Below are 25,650 nucleotides of genomic sequence, written 5' to 3'. Positions count from 1 at the left end.
AAACCACCTTCCGGTGATATGTACAAGCTGTATATGTAATGTAAACAGATCTTGTATTTAGACTTGGGTCCCATCCTCAATGTATTTCATTATATAGATGCAAATATTCCAAAATTTGGAAAAATCCAAAATCTGAAACACCTCTGGCCCCAAGTACTGTATTTTGGATAAGGGTGCTCAACCTGTAATGCAATACAAAATGCTTGCCATTATGGACACAGGTTAGAAATGCATTTCCCTTAAAGTATAAATGGAACTTCAATGGGAGTCTTAATGGAAATGAAAACAAAATTGGCTCCAGATAATAAACTCAATTTTAAATAATTGAGCAATTATAGAATATTTCCTGCTAAAGAAATTAATCACTCTTTATCAAGATTTCTCTTCATTGTTACAGATCTGGTTTGATCATTCCTGGGCATAGGATATCAATTTATGCTGAGTCACATTATACACAATGTTATGTTTTATGTTAGATGTATAAAGTATTGGACTAAAATATGATGGGTGTAAGAAACTACAAACCAATCATATCCAATACGTAACTAAAATTTGAAGAGTACGCCTTCTCAATGTATACTTTGCCATACAATTGGCATTGTATCTAGCGGTCTTTTAAGACAATATTTTGTATGCTTAAATCACAAAATAAGGGTATCTAATATTAAGCAGAAGTGGTATAAAGTAGAATAAAGGCAGTAAATTGCTGAATGGTGTAATTGAACTATTTATCTCAAGTCCTTCACTATTACATTTAAATACACTTTTCTTATCCAGAACAAATCAATACAGCAAAATAGGCTGTTATCAAGACACTACACAATATCGTTATTTCACGTCCAATGATGTAGCAAGCACCAACTTGGCAGATCACGACCGAAGCGCTCTAAGGAAAACACTTCTGTCTAGGTTAATAGCTTTGGGCAAATGACAAAATGTGAACCATCCCCAACATGAACTGTTTCTCCAGCGCTGCCCAAGCAACGACCTAACAACCAACAATTATCAGATACCCTGCTCAGAAGCCCGTGATCTAATGGCACAAAGAGAGAAAATATGCAAGATGTGTCGAACTTCAAACAACGGCAGGGATGGTTAGCAGACTAAAATGGAATGAGTTAAGTTTATAGATGTGGGACACGAGTGGACTAGCTATTTACACACAGCAGGCTGACGCCATATTGGAAACCAAAATGGCGACGGCGAGGAGGCTTCCACATCTGGGTAAATACCAGCCGCCGCTCCAACCCCTAACCCCCGGCCGCCAACGTCGGTTCCCGCCAGGCAATCAGCGCAAACCCTTCGGCTCACTGTAAGCTCGGGTAGCCTCCCCTCTGTCCCCCGGTGTCGCATCCGCTGCCCTGTGTCACTCTACCTGGAGTTCGGCTCTCTCCACCTCCCAGTGCGCTCGCTCCATCTCGAAGCGGGCCCATTCGTGCTGGATGTAATGTAGGATCCCGGGGATGGTGTATTGGGGCCGCTGCGGCTCCTCCTGCGGAGCCGGCGGCTGCCGAACCCCGCCGCCGTTGTGGTTCACGCCGTTGCCATTGTTTCCCGGGCCCAGCAAAGGGCCGCTAGGATTAGCATGAGAGGACATCCCTATGGGGTGTTCATCCATGTTTATTATTAATTAATAAGATTATTGTTATTTCTGTTACATTTAGTGGGAGGAGAAGAGCCCTACGAGCCTCAGCGCCACCAGCGAGCCGCCATGGACATTCTTTCTGCAGAATATGGCGGCGCGCTGCATTGTGGGCGAGGAGAAGGCGCGGGGGGGGAGGTGTTAGTGGGCTTGCGCCGCTCTCGCCAAGCGCGCGCTCGTGCTCGTGTTCGTCCGCCCGCTCCGCGAGGTTCTGGGTCCCGGCGTGCGCGCGACAGCCCACCTGTCAATGCGGCCGACTCGGCATTCCGAATTTTAATAAGGACAAACCTGCAGTCCACGGTGTACCGGAGACGAGTCGCCCACTCGATTCCTTTTGGGCACCGCAACCAGAAGTGGGCACAGCTTTAGTCCTAATAACAAGTCTTTTTTTAAGTTTTGAAAATTAGACGTTTTTCAACCCTGATTTGCGAATTACATTTTTGTTTGGATTCTATGATAGTTTATTCAAGGGCGCTACCAATGAAATGGAAAGGGATTCAAAGGGATTTCTTACGATACTTAGTCTTTGAACATTCAATTATCCCCTGTAATAAGACGCTAAGTTTGTCTGTGGGGTGTTTAACTGGGCCCGTTGCGAGAGCATATAATCTAAACGATACCTTGTACCAGAGAGAGGACAAGAGGTCTGGTTCTTCTATCATTTTCCAATGATCACTGTTATTTTGAGGAAGAAATATGATAGGAGTTTGAAAGCAAGAATACGGAAACTGCAGAGAGGGTGTTTTGACAGTAATAGATAGGTTTCATAGACAAAATGAGTCTGCAGAGTGCAAAAGTTACCTGTTGGAAGATATTTGTAGTTGGAGGTGTGAAAAGAATGAATGATTGACCGAACGTAGAACTACAGAGCACTAGATAGGTCATTAGGCCCACAATATGCGGCTGATCTTCTATCAACAGATGAAAAATAAATTAACCGATCTTTTAGCTCTTATTTGTGGATCTTATTTCAGTTTGTGTGTGTGTGTGTGTGTGTGAAGGGCTGATTGTGAGTGGTGCTATCTAAGTGCAAGAACTTATTTTTTGGGCCTTACTAATCATTAAGGTAATGTAAACTCTAGCGGTCGGTAAATAACGTTAAGGAAATAGCCGTTATATCTAATTCAACAATGCCAAGACTAGCTACAGACTTCCAAAGCCACTGTGACTGACAGCTACTGCTGAGTATGACTTAACTGAACACAGTTCAGCGAGCAATTTAGTAATGAGAAGGGTTGGGCTGGAGAGTGGGTGGGAGGTACAAGGCATATCTATTTTAATTGGTTACATCTTCAGCAGATTGTAGTTTAAGAATTTAAGAGTTAAGTTAAATTTCTTTCCGTTTTTGTTTGAGGAGATTTATTCTTGCTTTGAATTGTGAATGGGGTTTCCTGTCATGTTATCTCGTGATAACAAGGTATTTATAGTATCTGCAGAATTAGGGTGGAATGCAGCTGTGGAATTACTGGTGTGGAGGTCACTGTAACCAGAAACTACTGACGCAGCTGTTTACGTCTTTATGGGTTGCACTTTCATTTGCTGACAGATAGTATCCAGTTAACCAGAAAGATAGTTAAGCATGAATATGGTTCTGTATTGTAACCACTGAGAGCTACCCAGAGTACACATCCTACTTCATGAGTACTTTCTTTCCTAATTTACTTTGGGAATATCGGCATGGAATTTCGCTTTCACTCCTCTGTACACTTCAACACTGAGCTATCCCCAGGGTGCATTGTAATAATGACAATTTCCAATTTATTCCAGCAATGTGACTGGGCATTTCCCGGCACAAGTTGTACTTGGGATTTCATATGCATTTCATATTACACGCTCACCAAATTAGTTTGTACTTTCCATTCCCTACACTGGACTAGTCTTAAGATACATCTTCTTACATTTTGTCTTCCCCCCCACCATGGTACAGTGACCTCAGCTTGGCCCCAACTTCTGCTAAGATTATTCTTAACTATGAATTTTTGTTTGCTAACTTCCCAATCTCCTTGATCCTCCCAACTCCAGGTCATGAATTTCTATTAATCCCCACCATTAACACCCCGCTCCTGCTACCCTACCACCACCAGAACACAAGATGATAAGTCACCGCCCAACTGTACCATCCCATCCTTTGACTGCAACCAGGCCTCCCATGAAGCACTCCCACCCTAAGGGTAATGAAAGCAAATACTTAATTTAAAGAGCTATTTAAACATTGTAACTATTGAAATGCAGTTTTGAAAATTGTTTGTGCTATGTATAAAACAAACCACCTGTCCACAGCTAACTCATTTCATAGTACTGCACAGTAATGCTGGAGAAGGTATTGAGAATTCATTTTTCTATTATTTTGTTCTTGCAAAGTAATCAGCATGCTCTTGTTAGATTGTATTTCTTTTGACAGCTACATCATGCAGCAGGAGTATTTTTTCAGTTTTCATTAGTGGCATTTTCTGCACTTGCTGATCTTATGGCAAGGGCAGAAGATGCCACTAATGCTTTCTGGTATTAAATAAAACAGATAATCATGTCTGTTTCATTGTTATTCCTACTACTCTTCCTGTTGTAATAGAAGGCACATGAGAATTTTTTTTTCATTTTCAGACCTCTTGCCGTTCACTGGCCTACCCCAACTCTGAATTCAGTATGAATCTGATCATTCCATCATGGTATTAAAAATTGACAGTCCATCACATTGTTGTACTTGGTTAAAATTATCATTTCTTTAGGCTCTGCAAAGTTGTTTTCTGACCTCACAAAAGCAGACACTGCAATTAAAGTGTATCTTTATCGTTGAAGAGCTGCCACTGAAAACCAAACACAATTTGCATCTGTTGGACCCGTGGTGAACTCATCTGCTCTCTGATGAGAGCATGAATCAAATTTTCCACACTTACAGTGCACGTCAGTAGGAACTGTGTGAATGTTACTGTAAATGATTGTATGGTTTTAGCAATAAACATTAAAATTATGGTATTTAAACATACCTGTTTTAACTACATAAGGAAAATCTGATTTATTTACAAAGCCGAGAATTGTTCTGCATCCAAAGATAAATTTAATTATCTTTTTTTTTGTTGTGTTTTCAGAAATACTATGAAAGGAAAATAAAAGGAGCACTTATTTGGCTTTCTTTTGAGATTTACAAAATGATTAAGTTCTTCCTCTTGATGAACAGACAAGGGCAAGTAAGACTCTGTAGGTATTATGAACCTGTGGAAATCCAGAAGAGGACATTGTTGGAAGCAGATGTAATTAAAAAATGCCTATCACGCACAAAGGACCAGGTAAAAGGTTAACACTTTTATTTAGTTACTGAATCTATATAATTGCTTATGTCTGTACTACATTGACGTATCTTATATAGTACAGCTACAAAAGGGCAACGTTGGATTGGAGTTTATTGTTTAGCAAGTTATAACAGCCAGATGCATCATCCTGGGTTTGCAGGGCAGAATTGGTGAGAAGCATTCCTTATAAAGGACAAAGATGGTAGGAAAATTTAGATGTAGGGGAAGAGTCAAACACTCCTTAACAAAATGTGAATAATTTGGTGGAGTGCTAAAAATGGAAAAGGCGTTCACGAAGCTGGAAAACCCTGCAGCTTCCTGACTGTCCACTTCAATAGAATATTTCACATTGTGGTCCAGCTGTTGAGATTAGGATGTAATGTGTGACTCCAATTAACTAAAGAGGGGAAGAAAACACTTCAGCGACATCACTTTAAAAGGTTTTTACATTTAAAAAATTAATGTGACCATTTAAGGCCATGAAATTTCTAAAGATGCTTTCGGTCTTCCCTCCAGTGTTCCTTTGTTGAGTATAAGGATTTTAAGCTCGTTTATCGTCAGTATGCTGCACTCTTCGTTGTAATTGGGATCGATGACTCAGAGGTAAACAGTATTTGCCATTTGTACTGAATCAATATGTGTTGAACATCAATAATTTTTTGGGCTGTGTTTTCTTTATCTTCTATATGCTGTATTTTTCAATATACAACCCCACACCTCAGTTTACAGTATATAATGGAGGAAGGTGAGTAAAAATTGCAACATTATTTCTTATACCTACGATATTAATTAATATTTCAGCATCCTGAACTATTTGATGTGTGTAATCTTTACCAAATTGGCATGTCATCGTACATGTGCAGCCCCACCTCAATGGTGAAGGCTTTGGGTGATACCTGTACAATTTGTGCTGTGATTTTTGTGCAAACATTCTCAATGACTGTGTGAGACATTAAGCCTAATTTTGAAGACAGCATAATGAAACTCTCTGAGTTTCATGTTATAAGCTGTAATTGTTACCTTTCTACCACTGAAGAGCAAACATCCATTGGTATCGTTATTAGTTGTGAACAACCTGAAATTTCTTTAAGCCTTCCTACTTAAGCTTAATCAAGATTTTCTCTCTTCTTCCCAGTATTCTGTTGATTATTTCAGCAGAAAAGCTGTCACACAGCCCCTTAACTTTTCTTTCCAAGACAAAATCTTTTAGTTTGCTTTTCTTCATTCTTAGAATGATGAACCATTTTCCCACTATGTGGTTCTGTCCATTCACACTGCTGTGGAAGATGACATCTTCTCATTGCACTCAGCCAAGTCTGCCCACAATTATGTTATGTAAATAGATGTACTCAATCCCTTTTCGTCATTAGCAACCCAAGCAGTATTTTAACAAACATGCACAATTGCTTAAATTTGTACAGTTTTCTACTAATTGATAATTAAATTATGAGAACCCAATATTTTCCTTTTTTCATTTTGCCAACATCATGACATCCAAGGGCCCCCTTTAAGCATATTAGAAGTTAGAATGGGCATAAATCAATTGATTGGTGCCTGAGGAAAACCTCAATTCACCAGGTCTGTCGCCCCTTTGAGTCTTAAAACTCAATTCATGCACATTGGACCTGCAGCCAGAAAAATTCATTTTTCAATATCCGCCTCCCTTTCCTGCCTCCATACACCAATACCCCCACACGTCATCTACTGGATCCCCTCCTCCATTTGGGTCCATCTGCCTTTCTCATTAGAATGGTTCCTATTGTCACCTTTCTTACTTATCGGAATCTAGCACCTGTAGCCTTTGTGCTCCTCATGTCCCAGCCTCCGTCTCCACTTGTACCCACCCCCCCCCAGCTTCCTTTCCTCTCAATTCTCAGTCCTGATGCAGGGTTTCAGTGCAAAGCTTCAGCAGTTCTTTTCCCTTCCAGTGATGCTACCCAGTCCACTGAGATGCTCCAGATTCCAGCATCCGCAATCTTTTGTGTCTCTCCTGTGGGAGGATACTCGCATTTGGGAGGCAAAGGCCAGTCTTCTGAGCAGAAATCTTATTGGATAGGCAACCCAGAATATGGGTGAAACTTTGGCTGTTGTAACTTGTACATCTCGTGTCGTTCATTTTGAGCCAAGGTGCGCCTGGACTTCTCATTAATAATTACCACTCAGGCTGCTCTTTCAGTGGCATTTTTGTTTTTTTTTTTAACTAGTTTATTTTCAGAGTGAAAGAGAGACTTCCTTTTGTATTCTCTCCAGTCAGTGCTATGTGTAACATTGCAAGCCTGTGAGCTGTAAGGGCGACATGGACTGTGTGGTCCAGCTCATTTTGGATCATGGCTTAGTGGTCCTGTTAAAGTAACTTGGTGAACTGTTAATCCAGTCTGCGGCCATAGTAAGTACATTTGGAATAATTGTGCATCCTTTCCCCACCATCATTCAGTCCTGGCTTCAGTCACCGCCTCTGAAGCTGCCTTTGTGGAGTTTGTACATTCTCTCTGTGACCATGTAGATTTACTCTTGGTGCTCAGCTTTCCTCTCAGATTACAAGACGTGTGGGTTGATAGGTTAATTTGCCCCCCAGTAATAAGTAAATTGCCCCTAGTTTGTAGGTGAGTGGTAGAATATGGGGAAGTTCATGAGAATGTGGGGAAAATGATGTGAATTAATTAAATGGTGGTTGATGATTGAATTGGATTCTGTGTGCTAAAGGGCCATTTGCTGAGCTGTATCTCTATAGCTCACTGATAGTTTAATGGTGAACATTTGAGACTTTCCATCTCTGTGACTGCAGCTGATTCTGGCAGGGTGGAATTCCTTTGTTAGATTTACATTTGGGGGTTTTCTAATGCTCAGGAACTGTCAAAGACCATCAAACCGATTCATGCATTGAATTGCATTTGCTGTACGAACTGCTTAGTCCATAAAACTCACTCTTAGACACCTCATGCAATCTGCCATGGGTTTTCCATAATCAATAAGTCTTTATCATCGGTAAATTTTGCTTATAAACACCCTGTTATCATTTTGAGGTTATTCACTTAGAGAATGGGAATCCTTGGCTGTTGGGGTCTTTAAATTTATCTATAAAATAATTTGTAAAACCTGGTATAACAATAAGTTGTTATATTGCTGTAAAATCTCAAAAAATTCTAATATCCTAAAGCGTTTACCATACTTAGAGTATCTGACTTGTATTTGAATTCATTACCATACCAATGTTAATGATAATTCTTTTTGAAGACCATTAGAAAAATTAGAGCTGTGTTCTCCAGGAGCCTTATCAGATGGCTGCCGCTGCTGAAGATGACTCTCAAGCATGACAGTTAGATCGTGCGAAATGGCAGTCATGTCAGTAACATTGACATTGAGAGTAAATTTAAAATGACGGAAGACAAACCCATTCCAATTATTATTCGTGCAAGCAACATCTATTTATTTCAATCCTTATCTTTTTAATCTGTCTGATAATCCTGTATTTGAACAAAAAACAGAAAATGCTGAAGCTTCACGGAAGCAAAGATAATGATTTTGGTTGGCAACTTTTCATCCAAATGGTTCAAATTTCAAATAAAATGTCACCTATCTGAAAATTTATCTCTCCCTCTCCCCATCGCCCCCACTCTCGTGCCCCTCTCCCCCCCCCAAATGCCACCTAACATGCATTTCCAGCAATTGTTTTGTTATTATTTAAAATTTCTGATAATGGCAATTTTTTTTACTTTGTTCTGGAGTTTTTGATTTTCATCCGAACTGTTCATGTCATTTCTTCACTCCCACATGAAAGGCAGCCACCCAAATTATGAACAACACTGAAAAACAATTAATGAAATCAACTAATTTTGTTTTTCAGAATGAACTGGCAGTGTATGAACTTATACATAATTTTGTTGAAGTTTTGGACAAATATTTCAGCAGAGTGGTGAGTCATTAAAGAACACTGTTAATCACTGCAAAAGAAATACTTACTGGACAATTGTACTTGTTCCCCGGTGGTATACCAGCACAGTTCATAGAGTCATATAAGGAATATGAAGAGACACAAATCAGGCCATGGCATTAGCCTGTGTATATTACCAAGAAAACAATAACAACAATAGCCTTAAGAGGAATTCAACAGGCATTTAGTGGGAAAGCAATTCATGTTGAAGTACCTTGCCAATGATTTTGGGTACCAGCTGGATAACCTTGATTAACTTGTTCATTTTCATTCTTGTGCTCACTTTGATTCCATTTATTGATATTCTGTTATTTTAGAGAGAAACTTAATGATTAATGCCAGTCACTGTAGTCAGAATAAGGTAATCAAAGTAAAAAATGCCATGAACAATAATGCCATACAACTTAAGTATAAATGGTTTGAAAAATTCATTCTTTTGTTTCAAGATAAACACTATCTTGACATCAATATGTTTATGTACTCTTAAAGAAAGGAGAGTAGGTATTAGCATTCCTTTCGGACGAAACTTCAGTCCGAAACATCTTGTGCACTTGCCACAACAGTATGGCACTTGCTCAATCACCTCATGTGCAGCATATGCTCAAGTCAAAAGTTGTTTTGCCACCTCAGAAAGCTTCATAATTTTCAGCAACAGCTCTGTTTAAGAAAATGTAATCACTACAAAGTGTTTTACTCTGTAAAACCAGTCAATGCTGTCAATGTTTATCAACTTCAAATTGTCCAAAGTCAGAAAGTATATATCATGTCTCATACCCGAACCAGAACTATGACAGTAGACTTGGACAGCCTACAACCAACACTGCCTTCAGAAACTCCTCCAAACACACTGGAAGACTGAGCAGTAGAACATCAGCATCCTCTCCCAAGTCAAGACTCCCTATTGCATTCTGCTGACTCATTTGGGAGACCCCCTATTACACTCTGCTGATTCAGCTGGGAGGCCCCCTATTGCACTCTGCTGATTCAGCTGGGAGGCCCCCTATTACACCCTGCTGATTCAGCTGGGAGACCCCCTATTGCACTCTGCAGATTCAGCTGAGAGACCCCCTATTGTACTCTGCTGATTCAGCTGGGAGACCCCCTATTGCACTCTGCTGATTCAGCTGGGAGACCCCCTATTGCACTCTGCTGATTCAGCTGGGAGACTCCCTATTGCACTCTGCTGATTCAGCTGGGAGACCCCCTATTGCACTCTGCTGATTCAGCTGGGAGACCCCCTATTGCACTCTGCTGATTCAGCTGGGAGACCCCCTATTACACTCTGCTGATTCAGTTGGGAGACCCCCGATTGCATTCTGCTGATTCAGTTGGGAGACCCCCTATTACACTCCGCTGAATCAGCTGGGAGACGCCCTATTACACTCCGCTGAATCAGCTGGGAGACCCCCTATTACACTCCGCTGAATCAGCTGGGAGACCCCCTATTACACTCTGCTGATTCAGCTGGGAGACCCCCTATTGCACTCAGCTGATTCAGCTGGGAGACCCCCTATTACACTCTGCTGATTCAGTTGGGAGACCCCCGATTGCATTCTGCTGATTCAGTTGGGAGACCCCCTATTACACTCCGCTGAATCAGCTGGGAGATGCCCTATTACACTCTGCTGAATCAGCTGGGAGACCCCCATTACACTCTGCTGAATCAGCTGGGAGACCCCCTATTACACTCCGCTGACTCAGCTGGGAGACCCCCTATTGCATTCTGCTGATTCAGCTGGGAGACCCCCTATTGCACTCTGCTGATTCAGTTGGGAGACCCCCGATTGCATTCTGCTGATTCAGTTGGGAGACCCCCTATTACACTCCGCTGAATCAGCTGGGAGATGCCCTATTACACTCCGCTGAATCAGCTGGGAGACCCCCTATTACACTCTGCTGAATCAGCTGGGAGACCCCCTATTACACTCTGCTGATTCAGCTGGGAGAGCCCCGACTGCATTCTGCTGATTCAGTTGGGAGACCCCCTATTACACTCCGCTGACTCAGCTGGGAGACCCCCTATTGCATTCTGCTGATTCAGCTGGGAGACCCCCTATTGCACTCTGCTGATTCAGCTGGAAGACCCCCTATTGCACTCTGCTGATTCAGCTGGGAGACCCCCTATTACACTCCGCTGACTCAGCTGGGAGACCCCCTAATTGCATTCTGCTGATTCAGCTGGGAGACACCCCTATTGCACTCTGCTGATTCAGCTGGGAGACCCCCTATTGCACTCCGCTGATTCAGCTGGGAGACCCCCTATTGCACTCTGCTGATTCAGCTGGGAGACCCCCTATTGCACTCTGCTGATTCAGCTGGGAGACCCCCTATTGCACTCTGCTGATTCAGCTGGGAGACCCCCTATTGCACTCTGCTGATTCAGCTGGGAGACCCCCTATTGCACTCTGCTGATTCAGCTGGGAGACCCCCTATTGCACTCTGCTGATTCAGCTGGGAGACACCCTATTGCACTCTGCTGATTCAGCTGGGAGACACCCTATTGCACTCTGCTGATTCAGTTGGGAGACACCCTATTGCTTTCTGCTGATTCAACTGGGAGACCCCCTATTACACTCTGCTGATTCAGCTGGGAGAGCCCCGACTGCATTCTGCTGATTCAGTTGGGAGACCCCCTATTATACTCCGCTGACTCAGCTGGGAGACCCCCTATTACACTCTGCTGATTCAGCTGGGAGACCCCCGACTGCACTCTGCTGATTCAGCTGGGAGACCCCCAATTGCACTCTGCTGATTCAGCTGGGAGACCCCCTTTTGCACTCTGCTGATTCAGCTGGGAGACCCTCTATTGCACTCTGCTGATTCAGCTGGGAGACCCGCTTTTGCACTCTGCTGATTCAGCTGGGAGACCCCCTGTTGCACTCTGCTGATTCAGCTGGGAGACCCCCTGTTGCACTCTGCTGATTCAGCTAGGAGACCCCCTGTTGCACTCTGCTGATTCAGCTGGGAGACCCCCTATTGCACTCTGCTGATTCAGCTGGGAGACCCCCTTTTGCACTCTGCTGATTCAGCTGGGAGACCCCCTATTGCACTCTGCTGATTCAGCTGGGAGACACCCTATTGCACTCTGCTGATTCAGCTGGGAGACACCCTATTGCACTCTGCTGATTCAGTTGGGAGACACCCTATTGCTTTCTGCTGATTCAACTGGGAGACCCCCTATTACACTCTGCTGATTCAGCTGGGAGAGCCCCGACTGCATTCTGCTGATTCAGTTGGGAGACCCCCTATTACACTCCGCTCACTCAGCTGGGAGACCCCCTATTACACTCTGCTGATTCAGCTGGGAGACCCCCTATTGCACTCTGCTGATTCAGCTGGGAGACCCCTTTTGCACTCTGCTGATTCAGCTGGGAGACCCCCTATTGCACTCTGCTGATTCAGCTGGGAGACCCCCTATTGCACTCTGCTGATTCAGTTGGGAGACACCCTATTGCTTTCTGCTGATTCATCTGGGAGACACCCTATTGCACTCTGCTGATTCAGCTGGGAGACCCCCTATTGCACTCTGCTGATTCAGCTGGGAGACCCCCTTTTGCACTCTGCTGATTCAGCTGGGAGACCCCCTTTTGCACTCTGCTGATTCAGCTGGGAGACCCCCTATTGCACTCTGCTGATTCAGCTGGGAGACTCCCTAATTGCATTCTGCTGATTCAGCTGGGAGGCTGACTCAGTTGACACCAGACTCTCTGTTCTGAGCTTGTCTGACAGAGGAATAGATTAATTCAACAGATTCACCCGCTACTGGGGCACCACGGCGCCATAGCGGTTAGCATGACGTTATTACAGCTAGGAGTCGGAATTCAATTCAGCCATCCTCTGTAAGCAAATTTGTACACTCTTTTCCCCTGTGGGCAGGTGGGTTTCCTCCTAAATTTTCAAAGACGTACCAGTTAGTAGGTTAATTGCTATTGCAAATTGTCCCGTGATTAGGCTAGGGTAAAGGTTAAATTGATGGGTTGTTGGGTGGTGCTATTCAAAGGGCTGGAAGTGCCTATTCCATGCTGTATCTCAAATTAAAATGTTTTTAAAAATAAAAATCAAAGCCCCAGTGAAAATGTTCAGCATCCTCAGTGACTACCCAAAGTGGAGAAGGAACACTGGGAGTGGCTCAAAGATTCTCAAGTTCATTTGACAGGTACACACAGCAGCTCAGGATAAGTATGAGGAGTGCACCACCCCACCCACACATCCTCTCAGCCATCTCTACCCCATATGTGGGGTATATATCTCTACCCCAGACTCCTGAACCTTCTCTGTCAATCAGTAAGAACTTTTGCCTCTTCCACTTGCCTTCATGGTCCCCTTGCCCCTTTGTGTCCATCACTCTGTGGATCTACTTTTGAATGTCCATAGCTCTGCGGTAGTGCATTACAAGAGTACACAATCTCTAATTGAAGAATTAACTCCTTATCTTAGAGCTAGATAGAACATTATCCTGAGAAGCTAGCCGATCCCTGTATTTTGCAATACATCTTATTTCAATATTCTCCAACCCCCACAACCCACCCAAACTGATATTCTAATGCAGCCACTTCCTAGATTTTACTGTTAGCTACAGGTCATGTGTCCTGTACTTTTGGAATTCCCTTCTTAAACTTGGTCCAACTTTTTCTTCTAGCTTTAAAAACAGCCTTGAAATCCATTGGTTTTTTTTTTACTATTCCTCTGATCTTTTTTTGGCTCTGGAGCTGCTTCCTGTATGTATTTGGCTGTACTATATCAAAGTTCCTCTGTAAATAGAAGTGGTGATTGATAAGAAGTTCAATTTGTAATGAAATTAGTTTGTGTATTTTGGTGATATGATGATACCACAATCAGCTCCTTCATGCTGCAGGTTCTGCACAGCCCACAGTGTCCATTCCAATTACAGTAGGTTTGTTGAAATACCAAGAGAAAAGAAAATTCTATGTTTTCTCCTCTAATCCTCCCTCTTTTTTTTCTTTTGCAGTGTGAGTTGGATGTATCCTTTTGCTTTGAGTTAATTGTAATTGACTTAACTATCACTTAACTACCCATGTCAAATGCAGGCGATCCCTGCATTATAGCTTTTTGGGTTATGAAAATATGCTCTTGCACAATTCACTACCCAAAAATTTAAGGCATGGAATAAAATTTGCTATCATGGAATTTATGTGAGGGAAAAATGTAAATAAATTTTTTTTAGCTCCTGTTTCTTGACAAAAGCACAGATGTCCTGCTTTGCATTATGGAAAATTACGATACAGACCTTCTGCTGATAGTACAACCCTCTTGTAATGTGGAGGTCGCCTGTAGTGATGTCCAGTAATAGGAACCACATACCCGAGCAGCGGGCAAAGCATTCATTTCTGAATATGACCAAAAGTGATTACACATCAGCTATTTTACCCACAGAGGTTTTATATTCCAACAGCTGTTCCTCACCTTATATGGAATGATGGTATTCAAAATGTGCAGGATGTATTTCCTGTATATAGAATTCCATTATATATACTTATATGAAGTCTGAACACATGCGGCTCCTTCTGACCAGCTGATGGCCTCATCCCAACAACAATATGTTTGACTTTCTTGGAGCAATTGTGTAAAAGAAAATCATAGTCAATTACCAATGCTCTCCACCATTTTGCCATCTAAGGATTTAATTTTTTTTTATCTCGTCCTTCATTGTAGCATGTGATGCAAGAATGTTTTTTTTAAATTTAAAAAACTGATACTAAATGGAAGAAATTAGATGGTCAAGTATTTTCTGTATACTTCATGTATTATAACGAAAGTGGGTTCAATATTTACAATGCAGTTCAATCTATTAGGTAGTAGTGAGATTCCAAAAACAACCTGCACATCAGAATGCTTCTTTAGTGGGTTACTGTTGTATATCAGCATGCTCTATTTGGAAATTTGATTGTGTTTTGTGATTTTTTTTCAGTTTATCATTCTCTTTAACATCTGCATTATTCAGATCATGTTTAATTTAGATAAAGTTCATGTCATCTTGGATGAAATGATCTTGAATGGTCGTATTGCAGAGACCAACAAAAGCAGAATTCTTGCCCCACTTCTTGCACTTGACAAAATGACTGAAAGTTAAAATGAAGTTCTTGTCATATATGCACAGGTGCAGTGAAAAACTGGTTTGCAGCAGTATTACAGGAATATTACATCATGTAAGCAGTATTTACAAGAAAAAGTTGAATATAAATTAAACAATTTTTACAAGAAAGAACACAATTAGAACAAGAAAGTGCATCTTAGTGCAAATTGGTTGAAGTGATGCTCGTATTGCTAAACTTGGTCATTAGGGTTTTGTTTGCTCTCTTTCAAATTGTATTACTATGACCCAGGATGGGTCATCCAATATAGTAATGCCCAGGAATTTAAAGCTAATGATAATCCACCTGCCAATTTCCCAATGTAGAGTGCCATATGTTTGCCCTCCTTCTCTTTCCTGAAGTCAACGATCTATAGTTGTGTTGATGTTGAATATAAGCTAGTCGTAACACCACTCAACCTGGTGTCCTGTCTCACAAATTTGCCCAAAACCTGCAGGGTCCAATTGTTCATTGAAATCTTGTCCAGTGCTGCTTAATTGGTTGCTATGGAGGTTCTGACCTTCACCCCAATGAACATGCTCCTCAGATTTATGTGAAAACTTACTTTAGAAAATATAGCAGGATTTTATTCTACAGTACGTAAACATAAAGATTAAGAAGATGTATTAAATTTGTAATATAGATCAGGTTCTTGTAGTTCAATTATAAAATACAAGCATCATTGCCTTGGTAGCTGTTTGTTGTCTATGCAGAAGCTCTTGGAAAAGTAGCCATTAATGAAAAAAGAAATTAATATTTAGGAAGAAAAACTGGGTGCCTGCCAAACAGATGGTCTTGTCCTACACAATTACTTTTACAATTGATTGTATTGTCATTTGTTTCTTTAAAGAGTTATTTAAGCATGAGGACACTGAATTTGTGAAGAGCCAGTGCACTCCATCTCTTAACTCTTAGTGTGAGCTGCTTGACCGATGTGTGGTTATCTTATGTACAAGAAGGTATCTGTCACCTATTACAGTAAATTTAAAATTGTAAAAAAGCCTACAATATTTCAGATGGTTGCCATTACAATTAGAGGTATGTCAAAAACTGGAATAGAGTATTTCTATTGATTTCATTGAACTTCAGATTGAAAAATAGCAATTCATTCAAATACTGCAGATTGGTATTCTCTCGATAAAAGTGGCTTTAGACTGCAAACAAAAATCATTTCCTTAAAACAGTTAATTATATTTACTTTCATCATGACAGATATCAGTTAAATTGTCTTGTGCCTGAAAAGATGGATCCATTTGTCCAGAAAATGGGTCTGAGTCTGGCTCTGTGGTTCAGAAGGGAAGTGGGGAGAAGAGGAGTGCAGTAGCGATAGAGGATTCCTCAGTTAGCAGAGCAGGCAGGAGGTTCTGTGGGTGTGAAAGAAACAGCTGGTTGGTATGCTGCCTACCAGGGTCAGGGTTGGGGATATCTTAGATCTGGTTCACAGCATTTTAAAGGGGGAGGGAGGGTGAACAGCAAGGTGCCATGGTACATATTGGCACCAATGACAAAGGTAGGAAAAAGGATGAGGTCCTGAAGAAAGAATAGGGGAGTTAAGTAGAAGGCTGAAAAGCAGAACCACAAGGGCAATAATCACTGGGAACAGGAGTGATAGGGCTGAGGATGGGCCAGTTGGTAAACAAGTTAATGCAGTGTGCAGTGAGACTGTGAGGAAGGACAGGCAGATGATAGGGCAATATTGCAACCAGTGAGATGAGTTGAAGTGTAACATTGGGGGAAATGGAAAAGGGTGATGAATACAGGACTGGAGATGTTATATTTAACTGCATCCAGTATATGAAATAAGATAGATGATCTCATAGTGCAGTTAGAGATTGGCAGATATAACGTTGGGAGCTTAATATCCAAGAGTACACAAGCAGGTCGGCTGAGGGTGTGGGGTGGCTCTGTTGGTAAAAAATGAAAGAGGTGATATAGGACCAGAAGAAGTAGAATCCTTGTGGGCAGATTTAAGAAACTGTAAGGGCAAAAAGACCTTGATGGAAGTTATATACAGGCCTCTAAGCAGCAGCCAGGATGTGGTGTACAAATTACAATGGTAGATAACAAAGACATGTATAAAGGGCAAAGTCAAGGGGGATTGCAATATGCAGGAGGATTGGGAAAGTCAGGTTAGTGCTGGATCCAAAGAGAGGGAATTTGTAGAATGCCTACAAGATGGTTTTTAGATTCCCTAGTGGTTAAGCCCACTAGGGAAATTGCAATTATGGTTTGGGTGTTGCATAATGAACAAGATTTGATTGGAGGGCTTAAGGTAAAGGAATCATTAGAGGCAGTGATCATAATATAATAAAATTCACTGTGCAGTTTGAGAAAGAGAAGCTAAAATCAGATGTATTAATATTACAGTGGAGTAATGGGAATTAGAGGCATGAGAGAGGACCCGGCCAAAATTCATTGGAAGGGAATGACGGCAGAACGGCAGTGGCTGGGTTTTCTGGGGAAATTTGGAAGGTGCAGGATAGATACATCCCTAAGGTGAAGTAGAATTCTAAAAGGAGGATGAGGCAACTGTGGCTGGCAAGGGAAGTCAAAGGCAGCATAATAGGAAAAGTGAGGGCATATAATATAGCAAAAAATAGTGGGAAGCTTTTAAAAATCAACAGAAGGAAACTAAAAAAGCCATAAGCAGAGAAAATTATGAAGATAAGCTAACCAATGATATAAAAGAGGATACTAAAAGTTTTTTCCAGATATACAGTACTGTGTAAAGGTTTTAGCACATACCTATAGCTTGGGTGCCTAAGACTTCTGCACAGTACTGGAGTAATTTTATGGACTGCACTGTACTGCTGTTGCAAAAATAACAAATTTCGTGACATATGTGAGTGATGATAAACCTGATTCTGATTTGAGTCTCTATTGTGGGCTGATAGTGGGAAGGGGTAGGGAGAGGGCAATCATGGTTGGGAAAAGGGAAAGAGAGAGGGGAGGGAATGGGGGGTCATCTGTAATGATGAATAAACCAATTGTTTAGAATGAAATGACCTTGCCTAGTGTCTCAAGGCTCAGTGTGCCCCATCTGTCCCACACCCCTCCCGCACGCACTCCATTCTCACTATTCCAACATCCTTGCTTTCACCAGATTTACAAACTCACTCTCTGCTCCATGTTGACAAATACACTACTGTGCAAAAGTCTTAGGTGCCCCAGCTGTATTTTGTATACGTGCCTAAGACTATGGCACAGTATTGTATAAAGAGTAAAAGAGAGGTGAGAGTGGATATCAGACCACTGGAAAACTAATAATGGAGGACAAGGACATGGCGGGTGAACTTACTACACTAAGTATTTTGCATCAGTCTTCGCTGTGGAAAACACCACAGTATGCCAGAAATTTGAGAGTATTAGGGGACAGAAGTGAGTGTAGTTGCTATTACTAAGGAGAAGGTGCTTGGGAGGCTGAAAAACTTGTGGGTAGATAAGTCACCTGGACCAGATGGGCTACACCTTAAGGCTCCGAAAGAAGTAGCTGAAGAGACTGTGGAGCATTAGTAGTGATCTTTCAAGAATCACTAGATTCTGTAATGGCTCTGAAGTACTGGTAAATTGCAAATGTCACTTATGGTATTGCAGGAAAGACACCGGCATTGATAGAAGACTGGCTGACTGGCAGGAAGCCAAGAATGGGAATAAAGGGATCTTTTCTGGTTGGCTGCCACTGATGAGTGGTGTTCTGCAAGGGTTGGTGTTGGGACCACTTCACATTATATGTCAATGATTTGGATGATGAAATTCGTGGCTTTGTGGTCAAGTTTGTGGACAATATAAAGATAGGTGGAAGGGCAGGGAGTCTGCAAACGGACTAAGACAGATCAGGAGAATGAGCAAAGAAGTGGCAGATGAAATATAGGTTAAGGAAGTGTATGGTTATGCACTTTAGTAGAAGGAATAGAGGTATAGACCATTTTCTATATGGGGAGAAAACTCAGAAATCAGAGATGCAAAGAGACTTGGAAGTCCTAATGCAGGATTCCCAAAAGGTTAACTTGCAGGTGGAGAAGTTGGGAAAGAAGGCAAATGCAGTGTTAGCATTCATTTCAAGAGAATTGGAATATAAAAGCAAGGATGTAATGCTAAAGCTTTATGAGGCACTTATCAGACTGCATTTGGAGAATTGTGAGCAGTTTTGTGCCCCTTTAGGAAAAGATATACTGGCATTGGAGAAGGATCAGAGGAGATTGATTCCAGGAATGAAAAGGTTTAACATATGGGAAGCATATGATGGCTTGGGGCATGTACTCTCTGGAGTTTAGAAGAATGATGGGGGAGATCTGATTGAAACCTATTGAATATTGAAAGGCCTAGAGTGGATGTGGAGAGGATGTTTCCTTTAGTGGCAGAGTTTAGGACCAGAGGGCAGTCTCAGAACAGAGGGACATCCCTTTAGAACAGAAATGAGAAATTTCTTCAAAAGGGCAACAATTATACCAGTGCCAAAGAAGAGCAGTATGAGCAGCGTTAGTGATTATCCACCAGTAGCACTCACATCTACATTGACGAAATGCTTTGAGAGGTTGGTCATGGCTGGAATCAACTTCCGTCTCACCTGGACCTACTGCAAATTGCCAATCGCCACAATAGGTCTAAAGCGGGCATGATCTCAACGGCTCTCTGCGCAGCCTTGGATCACCTGAACAATACGAGTACCTATATCAGGAGGCTATTCATTAACTATAGCTCAGCGTTTAACACCGTAATTCCTACTGTCCTGACCGAAAAGCTATGGAACCTGGACCTCTGTACCTCCCTCTGCAACTGGATCCTCAACGTCCTAATTGGAAGACCACAATCTGCGGATTGAAAATAACATCTCCACCTCACTGTCAGTCAACACTGGTGCACATCAGGGATGTGTGCTTAGCCCACTGCTCTACTCTCTTTGTGCCCATAACTGTGTGGCTAGGCATAGCTCTTTCTTTCTTTTTAAATCTTTTTATTGAGTAAGTATACAAAAAAGGTAAGCCATATAAACATTAATACAATGTTAAAGTATAATAAAATTCCAAAAGATAACAATACCAAAAAGAAAATACTACAAACAATGTAATTTAAGCATAAGAAACCAAGATAACATAATAGTATACTAGATTTTATATATATCAATGGAAAAAAAGAAAAAAAAACCCCAAAAAAAAAACCCACCGTGCCACTAACTAAAAGCAAAGCAAAGCAATGGGCTAACTTGAAACCAAACAGAGTTAAACTTAAAATCACGTCCTCAATCCCGACCTCCATTAAAACAGTGAAAAAAAAACAAGAAGGGTAAATATTACATTAAATGAAAATATCGAATAAAAGGTCCCCAAATCTGTTCAAATTTAAATGAAGAATCATGAAGGTTACTTCTAATTTTCTCCAGATTCAAACATAAAATCGTCTGAGAAAACCAAAAAAAGGTAGTTGGAGCATTAAGCTCTTTCCAATGTTGTAAAATACATCTTTTCGCCATTAAAGTAAGAAATGCAATCATTCTACGGGCTGAAGGGGAAAGATTACTAGAAATTTTAGGTAGTCCAAAGATAGCAGTAATAGGGTGAGGAGAGATATCTATATTTAATACCTTAGAAATAATATTGAAAATATCTCTCCAAAAAGTTTCCAAAGTAGGGCAAGACCAAAACATATGAGTTAAAGAGGCTATCTGCCCCGAACATCTATCACAGAAAGGATTAATATGCGAGTAAAAACGCGCTAACTTATCTTTGGACATATGTGCTCTATGCACCACTTTAAATTGAATTAGGGAATGTTTAGCACAAATAGAGGAAGTATTAACTAATTGTAAAATCTGCCCCCAATCATCCACAGAAATGGTAAGCCCCAATTCCTGTTCCCAATCTACCCTAATCTTATCAAATGGAGCTTTCCTAAGTTTCATAATAATATTATAAATAGGCATAGCTCTAATGCCATCTTTAAATTTGCTGATGATACAACCATTGTTGGCAGAATCTCAGATGGTGACAAGAAGGTGTACAGGAGTGAGATATATCAGCTAGTGGAGTGGTGTCACAATAACAACCTTGCACTCAATGTCAGTAAGACCAAAGAGCTGATCGTAAACTTCAGAAAAGGGTAAGATAAGGAAACATAAATCAATCCCCATTGAGTGACCAGAAGTGGAGAGAGAGAGAGAGTAATTTCAAGTTCCTGGGTGTCAATATCTCTGAGGATCTAACCTGGTCCCAACATATCGATGCAGCTACAAAGAAGGGAAGTTAGCAGCTGTATTTCATCAGGAGTTTGAGATTTGGTTTGCCACCTAAAGCACTCAAAACCTACAGATGAACTGTGGAGAGCAACAGTCTGGTATGGTGGGTGGGGGGCTACTTCTCGGCATTGTAGTAAGCTGCAGAGAGTTGTAAAATGAGTCTGCTTCTTCATGGATACCAGCCTCCATAGCATCCAAAACGTCCTCAAGGAGCGGTATCTCAGAAAGGCGGTGCCCGTCATTAAGGACCCCCACCACCCAGAACATGCTCCTTTCTCACTGTTACCATCAGGCAGGAGGTACAGAAGCCTGAAGGCACACCCTGAGGAATTCAGGAACAACTTTTTCCCCTCTGCCATCTGATTCCTGAATGGACATTGAACCCATCAACACTACCTCACTATCTTTCTGTATTGCATTGTACTGCCGCCACATAGTCAACAACTTTCATGACATATGCCAGTGATATTAAACCTGATTCTGAATTTCTTTAGCCAAAGGCTGGTGAATCGGTGGAATTCTTTACCACAGCTGGCTGTGGGGATCAAGTCATTAGGTATATTTAAAGCAGCAGTTGATAAGTTCTTGATTAGTAAGGATGTCAAAGGTTGTGAGGTGAGGCCATGATAGAATTGTGGACCAGACTTGATGGGCCAAATGGCCTAATTCTGATCCAATGCCCCATGGTATTAAAAAAATCCAAAGTTTCTGAGACAAATTTCACAAGTACTGCTCGAACTGTTTGTGTTCAGTCTGTTCAGGTTTTCAGCACTTGCATTAATTTCCTGTTCAGAAAATATTCATGGTATACCTTTAGTTAGTGGTAGCAGGGCAGAGTAAGAACCATCATTGCGGAGTCTTAAAGATAAAAATCAGGGTTCCTCTTATGTGCAGTAACACAAGATTATTGCACTATTTTTAGATGTTGTGTTTCAGATGAAACATTAAACATAACCCTCGCTGCCTTCTCAGGCAATATTAGAAGATCCCAGTTTTTTTTTTGAGGTGAAAAAGTCCCTTAACCAATTTTGCTAAATCATGCTAACTGGCTTTTTATCTCATTGCTCTCTGTAAGGCAAATGGACAGACTCATTGCCTCATTTCCTACATAACAGTGTAATGTTAAAGTATATAAATTAGCTTATAAGGTTTTTGCTGCAACCTGATATTTTTAAATGTAAATTTTTCTTTTAATCAAAGCAGCAAGTCTGAATCTTGTACTGGTCTTATGTAGCTGATCTCAGTTTAAATGGGAGGAAAGATAATAAATTGCAATGCTACTCTTGTGTCAGGAAGTAGAAGAAACAAGTAACATTACCTGAAGATGAATGTTTAACTATCAAGTGAAGACCTCCAAATTACATGCTAGGACATGCTATGTACCGCTTTTCAAACACATCTTGCAAAATTGCAAGGGGAAATGAATCACAGATGAGCAAGCATTTTGTCACTGATAATGATGTCATATGGGGATGTTGCAGGTACTGACTTGACCAGTAAAAGATGGAGTCAAGTTAAAGCAAACTGTTTACCACAAACATCTGATTAAATAAAGGAGCAGCTTGTGTTCAATTTTCTCCAAACTAATGACTCTGATTTTCTTGATTTAAAATGCGTATTTTCTTCTCAGAAGGAGAGACTTGATTTTCTTGAACTGGGGAAATGAAGGAATCAATCTTTGGCCATACCCTATGCATGGACATTACTCTGTTTTACTGAAAGTTCAAAGTGAAGAATCAGCTTTTAATGATAGGGGCATCTCACTAAACTGCCAAGCAGACTAAACTGGATTACTGTTTTAAAGACCTGCCTGGCTAGGCTATTAAATTGCTTGGCTTCCCAATCACTTATGATTGTAATCATGCACTGCTGACTTACAGGTTTTTAATCTGATCCATTCCTGCAGAAATCACATTCTCCCATACCCCTTCTGATGATGGTGTCACTAATTTGCTGTTGGACAACTGACAAGCAGTTTTGGGCAGGTGTAATTCACTAATTTGTAGAGAAATCAAAATTGACAATGTACTATGTCATTGTCTTAGCCAGTGTATGAACCGATGACAACATTCACTAAGTAATGGTGACACCAGCCAAAGGAGGAGAATTTCGGCAGCATTGACCTATCATCCAACCAATATCTACCTCCAGATGTTCCTTAAGTCTCTTCCAACATCATTACACTATATCTAATCTTGACATTTTCAGTCATAGTCCAGTGATATGACTAAGGCTTTAAATAATAAAATTTAAAATTATGACAAGATAGTTGTCATAAACTTTAAGCTTGAAACTTTAGTGACATTAAACCAATACACAGACCAAAACACCCCTTTGTTACTTTTTGACATTGTTCCAATAATTTTCTGCAAGCTAAATTTTCAAGATACATACTTATGCTTTACAAAACCACATTGCTGCATTTGGGAGCAATATGTCATTCATATATACATTGTCACTTTTGGAAAATATGCCTAGAAGACATTCAGTGCTACTAATGAAGAATTGTTACAATGGAGAACATACCCATAGTGCAATCCTTCAAGACTGAAACTTGATCTGGAATATCTAAAAGTGCAAACACAAGGAAATCTGCAGATGCTGGAATTTCAAGCAACACACATAAAAGTTGCTGGTGAACGCAGCAGGCCAGGCAGCATCTCTAGGAAGAGGTACAGTCAGCATTTCGGGCCGAGACCATTTGTCAGGACTATCTGAAAGAAGAGCTAGTAAGAGATTTGAAAGTGGTGGGGGGGGGGGATCCAAAATGATAGGAGAAGACAGGAGGGGGAGGGATGGAGCCAAGAGCTGGACAAGATTGGCAGAAGGTCCACTCAGGTTGGAGGAACAACACCTTATCCATCTGGGTAGCCTCCAACCTGATGGCATGAACATGCGCTCACCAGCAACTTTTATGTGTGTTGTCTGGAATATCTACCTTTGATAAAATGAGATATGTAGCCATGTATTTCCCATAGCTTTCAACTTTTAACCTTACTGGCACGAGTTCAAATGTTTAATCAAATTTAACGAAAATTATGTCAATGGGTTTCTTCTAAACTTTGCAACATTCAATTTTGTTAATCAAGCTGCTGACATATTTTAGCTTAATGCTCCCCCTTGTGTTAACAATATATCAAAGGAGATTAGTTTATTGGTCAATACAGCAAGTCACCTATTAATACCCTGAAAAAAAAGGTTAGTGTTGTTTGGTGTTTCAAAAACTTGTACTAGGTCACCTAAAGAGAGGAACAAATATTAAGAATACATTCCACTATTCATTAAAAAGAGTTGCATTCACATGGTAGTTAATGCACAGAACACTCCAAATTACTGTGTATATTTTGCAAAGTAGAGAAGCCAATTGTGGAAAGAGCAAATTCTCACAAATTACCATAATTGCTCTGCCATCAATAATCTGCTTTACAAATGTTGAATGAGCAGTAAACATTGGCGTAACAGCAAGGATAACTAATATTCTCTTCTTAAAAGTAGTGCCATGGGATTCTTATAAACATCTGAGAGCACAGATAGATCCAAAATTCAACAGTCCTGAGATTGTGCACTCCCTTAATACCAGGGCAGAGTACGAAAACAGACTTTTGTTCTCCATTCTATGGAGTAGGTCTGGTCCTTGAATCTTCTGGCAGAGTATTGAGAATGATACCAGCTAGATTACATCCGGCAGCCAGTTCCTGCTTGCATTGAACTCTTCCATCAGACTTGTCATTTTGACAACTAAAACATGTTGCAAATGTTGTTTGGAAATCAGTTTGTAATAATATATTTTGAACGTATCACAGATGTGCTCTAGTTTGCAGAATTCATGCAATGTTGTATATCAAAAAACATGCAGTTGCAACAATGTCACTCTATTCCTATTGTGAAAATAATTCAGCTGTTTGTTCTTATAATATATACATTGTTTTATATGCATATATAACCCTAACCTACACCCCTCTGCCCTTTAGCCCCCTCCCAACTCCAGCCCCTCATCCCATCCCCTAACCCTAACAATATCCCGCAAAGGAAATCACCTCCAGCGACCCTGGTCAAAGCCCCCATTAACACTAAGCATGCTAACACCCCCTGCCTGGAGGCAACACAGCACTGCCTCCCAAGCCGCTCCACTCCCACACATACACAATTCTAATCCTCGGACCTAATTGACACCCACCTTGCACACTTGCAACAGTACCTAGCACCCCCTCCCACTCTTAATAAGAGCAAGGATTAATAAAGATGGACTCGAAGAAAAGCAAGTAAAATGGAGCCAGGTTAACGAAAGCATGGGCCATTCCAAAAGAAAAGCCCAAGGTATTTACTTTCATCAGGTTACTTCCCTGCACAGAAAATGCAAGTTTTTATAAAAATTATGTTCACTGGGACAAAGCAAAGGAATGGCCTCATGGCTAGAAAAATTGCAATGGGTTTGAAAGGAGACTTGCACACCTCTATGGATAAAT

At 41.0% G+C, this 25,650-nt stretch overlaps 2 protein-coding genes across 4 annotated transcripts in view; one reads left to right on the top strand and one right to left on the bottom strand.

The window, feature by feature from the left end:
• The window catches only part of strn3 (striatin, calmodulin binding protein 3), a 198,883-nt gene extending 197,145 nt beyond the window's left edge, over nucleotides 1-1,738 (bottom strand). For all 3 annotated transcript variants that reach the window (XM_063050439.1, XM_063050448.1, XM_063050457.1), the window contains exon 1: nucleotides 1,376-1,738. In XM_063050439.1, coding sequence (XP_062906509.1) covers nucleotides 1,376-1,618 — 243 coding nt within the window. In that variant the 5' untranslated portion in view covers nucleotides 1,619-1,738. The remainder of the gene's footprint in view (nucleotides 1-1,375) is intronic.
• On the top strand, nucleotides 836-22,760 carry ap4s1 (adaptor related protein complex 4 subunit sigma 1). Its single transcript, XM_063050470.1, has 6 exons — nucleotides 836-1,224; nucleotides 4,729-4,926; nucleotides 5,446-5,532; nucleotides 8,774-8,842; nucleotides 13,830-13,841; nucleotides 14,823-22,760. The coding sequence occupies exons 2-6, from the start codon at nucleotides 4,789-4,791 to the stop codon at nucleotides 14,949-14,951; spliced, it is 435 nt and encodes a 144-aa protein (XP_062906540.1). The 5' UTR covers nucleotides 836-1,224; nucleotides 4,729-4,788; the 3' UTR covers nucleotides 14,952-22,760.
• The last annotated feature ends 2,890 nt before the right edge of the window (nucleotides 22,761-25,650 follow it).

Source organism: Mobula hypostoma, chromosome 1 (assembly GCF_963921235.1).
Source record: "Mobula hypostoma chromosome 1, sMobHyp1.1, whole genome shotgun sequence".
NCBI classification, from domain to species: domain Eukaryota; kingdom Metazoa; phylum Chordata; class Chondrichthyes; order Myliobatiformes; family Myliobatidae; genus Mobula; species Mobula hypostoma.
Note: the sequence above shows the minus strand (reverse complement) of the source record. Positions and strands in the feature narration are given on the sequence as shown.